Source organism: Salmo salar, chromosome 12, assembly GCF_965601325.2.
Source record: "Salmo salar chromosome 12, fSalSal1, whole genome shotgun sequence".
NCBI lineage: Eukaryota > Metazoa > Chordata > Actinopteri > Salmoniformes > Salmonidae > Salmo > Salmo salar.
Window position 1 is genome coordinate 53,029,906 of NC_138302.1, and position 9,051 is coordinate 53,038,956.

At 44.5% G+C, this 9,051-nt stretch overlaps 1 protein-coding gene across 1 annotated transcript; it reads left to right on the forward strand.

Moving 5' to 3' along the window:
* The first annotated feature begins 791 nt into the window (after positions 1 to 791).
* Positions 792 to 7,771, forward strand: LOC106565313 (globoside alpha-1,3-N-acetylgalactosaminyltransferase 1). The gene is made up of 3 exons (XM_014132259.3): positions 792 to 1,098; positions 6,174 to 6,236; positions 6,674 to 7,771. Exons 1-3 carry the CDS (start codon positions 1,065 to 1,067, stop codon positions 7,633 to 7,635), a joined length of 1,059 nt encoding a protein of 352 aa, XP_013987734.1. The 5' UTR covers positions 792 to 1,064; the 3' UTR covers positions 7,636 to 7,771.
* Positions 7,772 to 9,051: the final 1,280 nt, after the last annotated feature.

Sequence of the window (9,051 nt, forward strand, 5' to 3'; positions counted from 1 at the left end):
CATCTTTAAATGATTTCTCTCCTCCAGAGTTGAGTTCTTCTCTTTTAGCTTCTCTTCAGATTCACTCGATGCCTTCCTCTTCTCCTCAAGTCTGTCGTTGTCTTCTAGTTTCTGGCAGCCTGTCTATCTCATTTAGTTCTTCTTACAAATTAATCTCTGAGGGAGAGCAATGAGAGTCGTTAGATTTTTATTGATCGCTGACATTGTGATGGTCGTCTTCATATTGTGATGACCATCTTCATGTTGTAAAAAGGATTAACCTGACACTATGATGTAAAACAGAAAGGTTTTCTTGATCCTCCATTATCCAAGATGGAAAACCATGAATAATAATAACAAAACAGAATGCATTAGTTATTATCATTATGAAATTACCATCTGTCACATTATCCAATCAAATGGCATAAGTAATGGCACTTTTTTTTGAATTTCAGGAAATTAACTTTAACTGCAACAAAATCTGGTTTAGGGCCCCCAAAAGGCTAGATCTCTGCAGCTCACTGGAATTCAGACAGGCAAACCTCAGTTTACTGGCCCACCTCTCTTATTTTAAGACTACCACAACCTTTATTCATTTGTTTTCTTGTAAAGAATTAAATGAAGGCCTCATGTTGAATCATTTGAAAGCACCCTCCACTCTAATTACCTCTCTTCCACTCCTTCTCATCTCCTTTCTCTCCATATCTTATTTCCAAACTCATCCCATCTGCCCAGATTCCCAAAACATCTGGTTGCTTTGGGCATGATCCAGATGAGAAGCATCCAGAAGCCTGAAGCGGAAAGAGTGAAAAGAGAGGGGGAGAAAAGAAAAAGCGGAGGAAAGACAAGGGGGTGGGATATGAGAGAGGAAAACACAACGGAGAAAGACGACTGAGAAAGACAATATTGATATCTTAAAAAGTGCTAGACTTAGAGAAAGAGAGAGAGGGAGAAATATATATATATATACAGAGAGAGAGAGAGAGAGAGAGAGCGAGAGAGAGAGAGAGAAAGAGTATCCTGGCAGCCATCCAGGTCTCAGCCCAAAGCCAGGTCTTTGCTGCCACTTCTTGTCTGTCCAGAACATGGTGCTGTTCCCACTCTGCAAACTGCTCTCAGGTCAGTCCAACTTATCCATCAAGGCACCTTCACTTCTTCTTTTCCTCTCTCTCTCTCCCTCTCTCTCCTTATTTCTCTCTATACCTCAGTTTCCTCTCTCTGTGAATACTCACATCGCAGGCAATGGTAAACAGGTCATGGTTTTTCCAATTGCGAAATGGAGGAGAATGAGAGATGTTTTTTTTTGTTCATGTTTTAACCTCATACTGTTCTATCCGAAGCAATCAACCTGTGCAGTAGGCATGAAACAGAAGAAAACGCTGCAAAAACAGAGTGAAACAGGAGACCCGGAAAGAAACACTTGTTTTCATTTTCTATTGCAAAAGTTTTTCTACTGTGTCCCCTAATGAACACAATTCTGGCGTCCTGATTTTACATTTTGGATCTTTGTTTCTTAGATAAGATCTTGGTAGCTCACTGACTACAAGACTTTCAGGACACGATAGTAGGCCTACATGAAACAGGTTAATTTAGAATGTAGCCTTGGGTGACACAGCCTACAAGTTCTGTAATGATACCGAGAGAGATTTTCACTACTAAAAGGATTGCAAGTTGTCACGCTTCCAAAGTGTAAGTGCATTCTTCTCATTCCCAACCTGGACTTGTAACATTTCTTCCCTCATCAATGCTTCATTTTCAGGGCCACTGAGACGTTTGTAAGCTGTGTACATAAAGGCCCAATGCAGCTGTTTTTATCTCAATATCAAATCATTTCTGGGTAACAATTAAGTACCTTACTGTGATTGTCTTCAATTAAAATAGTTTTAAAAATTACGAAAAATGGCTTTTTAGCAAAGAGAAAAGAGCAATTTCTCAAACAAGAATTTTGCTAGGACTGTCTGAGAGTGTTCTGAGCAGGGAGGGGGAAACTGAAAACTAGGTGTTATTGGCAGAGAGTTTTGGAACTATCTTCTGTCTTCTTCTACGTGCTTCTACATCTGCATTGCTTGCTGTTTGGGGTCTTAGGCTGGGTTTCGGTATAGCACTTAGTGACATCGGCTGATGTAAAAGGGGATCTATAAATACATTTGATTGATTGATTAATTATTGGTCCATTAACTAATTGGTGATGCGACCAGGCAGGCCAAACTCCATCACACCAAAACAGGCTGCATTTCAGGCGGTTTTTTCAAACAACTGTTACACTAAAAGGGCATTATCATAATTTTCACAACTTCACAGTATTATTCCAAACTCATAGTGTGGGAATGTATACTGCTCAAAAAAATAAAGGGAACACTTACACAACACATCCTAGATCTGAATGAAAGAAATAATCTTATTAAATACTTTTTTCTTTACATAGTTGAATGTGCTGACAACAAAGTAACACAAAAATAATCAATGGAAATCCAATTTATCAACCCATGGAGGTCTGGATTTGGAGTCACACTCAAAATTAAAGTGGAAAACCACACTACAGGCTGATCCAACTTTGATGTAATGTCCTTAAAACAAGTCAAAATGAGGCTCAGTAGTGTGTGTGGCCTCCACGTGCCTGTATGACCTCCCTACAACGCCTGGGCATGCTCCTGATGAGGTGGCGGATGGTCTCCTGAGGGATCTCCTCCCAGACCTGGACTAAAGCATCCGCCAACTCCAGGACAGTCTGTGGTGCAACGTGGCGTTGGTGGATGGAGCGAGACATGATGTCCCAGATGTGGTCAATTGGATTCAGGTCTGGGGAACGGGCGGGCCAGTCCATAGCATCAATGCCTTCCTCTTGCAGGAACTGCTGACACACTCCTGCCACATGAGGTCTAGCATTGTCTTGCATTAGGAGGAACCCAGGGCCAACCGCACCAGCATATGGTCTCACAAGGGGTCTGAGGATCTCATCTCGGTACCTAATGGCAGTCAGGCTACCTCTGGCGAGCACATGGAGGGCTGTGCGGCCCCCCAAAGAAATGCCACCCCACACCATGACTGACCCACCGCCAAACCGGTCATGCTGGAGGATGTTGCAGGCAGCAGAACGTTCTCCACGGCGTCTCCAGACTCTGTCACGTCTGTCACGTGCTCAGTGTGAACCTGCTTTCATCTGTGAAGAGCACAGGGCGCCAGTGGCGAATTTGCCAATCTTGGTGTTCTCTGGCAAATGCCAAACGTCCTGCACGGTGTTGGGCTGTAAGCACAACCCCCACCTGTGGACGTCGGGCCCTCATACCACCCTCATGGAGTCTGTTTCTGACCGTTTGAGCAGACACATGCACATTTGTGGCCTGCTGGAGGTCATTTTGCAGGGCTCTGGCAGTGCTCCTCCTGCTCCTCCTTGCACAAAGGCGGAGGTAGCGGTCCTGCTGCTGGGTTGTTGCCCTCTTACGGCCTCCTCCACGTCTCCTGATGTACTGGCCTGTCTCCTGGTAGCGCCTCCATGCTCTGGACACTACGCTGACAGACACAGCAAACCTTCTTGCCACAGCTCGCATTGATGTCCCATCCTGGATGAGCTGCACTACCTGAGCCAATTGTGTGGGTTGTAGACTCCGTCTCATGCTACCACTAGAGTAAAAGCACCGCCAGCATTCAAAAGTGACCAAAACATCAGCCAGGAAGCATAGGAACTGAGAAGTGGTCTGTGGTCCCCACCTGCAGAACCACTCCTTTATTGGGGGATGTCTTGCTAATTGCCTATAATTTCCACCTGTTGTCTATTACATTTGCACAACAGCATGTGAAATTTATTGTCAATCAGTGTTGCTTCCTAAGTGGACAGTTTGATTTCACCGAAGTGTGATTGACTTGGAGTTACATTGTGTTGTTTAAGTGTTCCCTTTATTTTTTTGAGCAGTGTATATAAAACACATTTTTGACTGCACTGGGCCTGTAGCCCTTTCCTGCAGTGAAATGACCAAATCGCCCTCTAGTGGCCTTATGGGTGGAATGTTATTAATATTGTTCATCATTTCATAATTAGTCAACATTATTTCAAAAACCTGCTTAAAATCTGGTGTTTCTATATAAAATGGTTTTGTTACATTTCAGTCTTCTGTGATCTATATACAGTTGAAGTCGGAATTTAATCTCCGTTTTTCACAATTCCTGACATTTAATCCTAGTAAAAATTCTCTGTCTTAGGTCAGTTAGGATCACCACTTTATTTTAAGAATGTGAAAGGTCAGAATAATAGTAGAGATAATGATTTATTAAGTTTACATACACTCAATTAGTATTTGGTAGCATTGCCATTAAATTGTTTAACTTGGGTCAAACGTTTTGGGTAGCCTTCTACAAGGTTCCCACAATAAGTTGGGTGAATTTTGGCCCATTCTTCCTGACAGAGCTGGTGTAACTTAGTCAGGTTTGTAGGCCTCCTTGGTCGCACATGCTTTTCCAGTTCTGCCCACAAATTTTCTATAGGATTGAGGTTAGGGCTTTATGATGGCCACTCCAATACCTTGACTTTGTTGTCCTTAAGCCATTTTGCCACAACTTTGGAAGTACGCTTGGGGTCATTGTCCATTTGGAAGACCCTTTTGTGACCAAGCTTTAACTTCCTGACTGATGTCTTGAGATGTTGCTTCAATATATCCACATAATTTTCCTTGCTAATGATGCCATCTATTTTGTGAAGTGCACCAGTCCCTCCTGCAGCAAAGCACCCCCACAACATGATGCTGCCACTCCCGTGCTTCACGGTTGGGATGGTGTTCTTTGGCTTGCAAGCCTCCCCATTTTTCCCTCTGAACATAACGATGGTCATTATGGCCAAACAGTTCTATTTTTGTTTCATCAGACCAGAGGACATTTCTCCAAAAAGCATGATCTTTGTCCCCATGTGCAATTGCAAACCGTATTCTAGCTTTTTTTATGGAGGTTTTGGAGCAGTGACTTCTTTTTTGCTGAGCGGCCTTTCAGGTTATGTCGATATAGGACCCGTTTTACTGTGGATATAGATACTGTTGAATCTGTTTCCTCCAGCATCTTCACAAGGTCCTTTACTGTTGTTCTGGGATTGATTTGCACTTCTCACACCAAAGTACGTTCATATCTAGGAGAACGCTTCTCCTTCCTGAGCGGTATGATGGCTGCTTGTTCCCATGGTGTTTATACTTGCGTACTATTGTTTGTACAGATGAACGTGGTACCTTCAGGCGTTTGAAAATTGATCCCAAGGATGAACCAGACTTGTGGAGGTCTACAATTTGTTTTCTGTGGTCTTGGCTGATTTCTTTTGATTTTCCCATGATGTCAAGCAAAGAGGCATCGGGTTTTTAAGGTAGGCCTTGAAATACATCCACAGGTATAACTCCAATTGACTCAAATGATGTCAATTAGCCTATCAGAAAGCCATGACATCATTTTCTGGAATTTTCCAAGCTGTTTAAAGGCACAGTCAATTTAGTGTATGTAAACTTCTGACCCACTGGAATTGTGATACAGTGAAGTATAAGTGAAATAATCTGTCTTTAAACAATTGTTGGAAAAATGACTTGTGTCATGCACAAAGTAGATGTCTTAACCGACTTGGCAAAACTATAGTTTGTTAACAAGAAATTTGTGGAGTGGTTGAAAAACAGGTTTTATGACTCTAACCTAAGTATATGTAAACTTCCGACTTCAATTGTAAAGTATAAAAATTGAATACATTTCAACTCTATATCTGACATGGTATAGGTGTTTTCTTTTTTTAAGCCCATAACCATGTGTGTGAAGTGTATACTTTTGTTTCAAAATAGATTTGTTTAAGACTACCAAGGAACACTCTGTGTGACCCTGACTTAGCCCACTGCAGTAAATAAGATAGGAATGTATGCTCTCCCTCTTCGAATCAAAAGGGCCACAGATCCATTACTGTGTATTCTAGGCTGATGGAACCAGTGTGGTAAGTTGTGTGTGTGTGTGTGTGTGTGTGTGTGTGTGTGTGTGTGTGTGTGTGTGTGTGTGTGTGTGTGTGTGTGTGTGTGTGTGTGTGTGTGTGTGTGTGTGTGTGTGTGTGTGTGTGTGTGTGTGTGTGTGTGTGTGTGTGTGTGTGTGTGTGTGTGTGTGTGTGTGTGTGTGTGTGTGTGTGTTTATCTGTACACACCAGCCCCAGGTCAGTTAACCAGTAGGCTATGTTGTGTTATATCCAACAGGGTCAGTCAGAGTGACCAAGAAGCAGCTGGTCCTGTACTGTCTGCTCCTATCTCTGCTCGTATGTGAGTGTTACATCAGTATTTGTTCTCTCGTCACATTCTGTGCCCAGAAAGTGGAGAACGCTTTTGTTTTTGTCAGGGTACCTTTCGTGCTGTAACCTCATTTGCCCTGACTGGTGTCTAAAAGTAGTTCCCTTCATTTCAGCCATTTTCAGCTAAGAAAATATGATACTGACAAACAATTCGGTGACACGTCTTTCCAAACATTCTGTGGTAATATGGACAGATGAAGATAATTAAGACCAACTCAATACATTCTAAACTTCATTAGAAAAGTGCACTGCTCTAATTGCTTCACATTGTAATAGAACCACTCACACTAAATATTTGATTTGTTCCTATCGTATAGTTGATGTGTTTCTATGTAATTAATCTGTAAAAGTTAATAAATTGCACGTTATGAACATGGTTGACAAATTCTTGACTTTTTTTCTCCTCAGACTTTTTAAGATGGAGGAGAGCAGTGCTCAAGGTGGACACGCACCCTCTTCCTCTTTCTCAGGAGGCAGAATCAGGAAGTGAGGTCAGAGACATAGGGGTGGGCAGTGTGGAGGAACAGCAACAGCGCCTCCCCCTGGAGACATCCTGGGGCGCTCCTCTGGTGTGGGGCGACTCTGACGGCTCAGCGTGGCGGAGGGCCGAGTTTGCCCACCGCAGCGTCCGCACAGGCCTGCTGACGCTCGCCGTGGGGCCCTACGGCCACTTCCTGCGCCGCTTCCTCTCCTCGGCCGAGCTCTACTTCCTGCCCGGTAACACCGTGGTCTACTACGTTCTTACAGACAGCCCTCGCAACCTGGATCCCCCGACCCCGCTGGGCCCCGGCAGAGAGCTGAGGGTGGTCCCTGTGGCGGAAATGCCCGGCTGGGAGCGTCTAGCCCAGGGCCGCATGGCCCTGCTGGCGGCCACCATTAAAGAGCCGGTCAGGCATGAGGTGGAGTACGTCTTCTGCATGGACGTGGACCAGGAGCTGGTGGCCCCGGTGGGAGCTGAGATCCTGGGGGAGCTGGTGGCCGCTCTGCACCCGGAGCTCTACGGCATCCCCCGCCACTCCTTCCCGTATGAGCGCGAGCCCGCCTCGCTGGCCCACGTGGAGGAGGACGAGGGCGACTACTACTACACGTCGGAGCTGTACGGGGGTCTGTGCGCCGAGGTGTACGCCATGGCCCAGGCCTGCTCCCAGCTCATCCTCCAGGACCAGGAAAAGGGGCTGAGGGCTCGCGGACTGGAGGAGAGCTACCTCAACCGCTACCTGATCAACCGCAGGCCCACCTGTGTCCTCTCGCCCGAGTACAGCTGGTGGGACTCAGCCCTGGCCGCCGACGTGCCCACAAGGAGGGTGGTGTCCCTGGGGAGGCAGTGTGACACCCTGGAGCCACAAAAGAGACAGGAGCAGAACTGCTGAGAGGGTTATTTCTTTGCTTTGTCATAGAATTATAACGACCATAAAATGTAGACAAATTCAAAAAGCTATTTTAAGGCAAACACAAGGATCCCTTGGAATCTTTTGATGTGTCAGTAAATAAACTAATGGCAGCAGACCCATTGGAGTGAATAGTGTGTGTGTGTGTGTGTGTGTGTGTGTGTGTGTGTGTGTGTGTGTGGTGTGTGTGTGTGTGTGTGTGTGTGTGTGTGTGTGTGTGTGTGTGTGTGTGTGTGTGTGTGTGTGTGTGTGTGTGTGTGTGTGTGTGTGTGTGTGTGTGTGTGTGTGTGTGTGTGTGTGTGCGCGCGTGTGTGTTTGTCTGCAGCCTATCTCTTCTGCACCAGACAAAAAATGAATTAACCTGTCTCTTTAGACACAGGCCTATACCATTAATGTCAGCTTGGAGATACGACTCCTAAGGCTTTTGTGGTTTCCAATAAGAGTCAACATTGTAAGTGCCCACTTTCACTGCACTGGCCAATCATTAACTGGTGGAGCTGCCGTTTCAAGGTCTTTAAATACACAGCAGTGGGATGCTGCTTCCCCACGTGCCATGTTGGCCTTTGTGTTCAGGGCTGTGTGTGTGCAGAACTAGAGGACACTAGGCAAAGTGTTCCCATTGTCAATGTAATAAGTATCCTCTGTCTTATACTGCTTACGAAAATGTTTGTTCCCCAACCGGTCGTTTACAGCACATTCGGTGCTTGGTGAAATCGAATATGCAGTCGGCATATGAATATAGTGACAGGCGCTTGGGAAGAAACATGAGAATACTGAAAATTACACAAAAAGACCAGCTATAACTCACCAACTTTATAAACACACAAATGTTTCAATATCTTCCTCGGGTGAAGAGAAGCTTAGCGATATCCATCTCATAAGACACTCATTCTTAGTTTTATGGATTTAATAAAATTAGACTTTTTTAGGTTCTCTAACATGTTTCTCTCTCGCTCTCCCTCTCCTCCCATTCTTGCATGCTACTACTCTTCAATGGGAAGGCTAACACAGGCAGATGGCTTTTTCCCACTGCCAAAAGTGGCTGTTTCCAGGGCCAAATCGCCATGTGTAGTCTTTCTTCAGTTTTTACTGTCTCACAGTCCCAGTGAACTCTTAACAGTCTTGGTCACGCTTCCACAGTAACACTTCCTTTTGATAGAACACATCTGTAGAGGTTCAAACTATCCAAAATATCCACAAACAAGTTTTTGGATATATATGTTATTTGCATAGCTGTTGGCTTAAAGGGCAACTTCGCCACTTTTCAACCTCATATTCATTATCTCCAGCACCAAACCAGTGTCTACATATGTGAAAACTTTGCATTTCTACATTTTGTAGAAAAAAATATAACGTTAAAAAGTTCTACCCAATGACATCATCAAAAGTAAAAAAGAA

What these genes read in the sequence shown, in the direction of transcription:
- LOC106565313 (XM_014132259.3), top strand. Translation starts at nt 1,065, where the DNA reads ATGGTGCTGTTCCCACTCTGCAAACTGCTCTCAG. An exon ending in ACTCTGCAAACTGCTCTCAG is followed by an intron (nt 1,099 to 6,173) that starts GTCAGTCCAACT and finishes TATATCCAACAG; the next exon opens with GGTCAGTCAGAGTGACCAAG. An exon ending in GCTCCTATCTCTGCTCGTAT is followed by an intron (nt 6,237 to 6,673) that starts GTGAGTGTTACA and finishes TTTTCTCCTCAG; the next exon opens with ACTTTTTAAGATGGAGGAGA.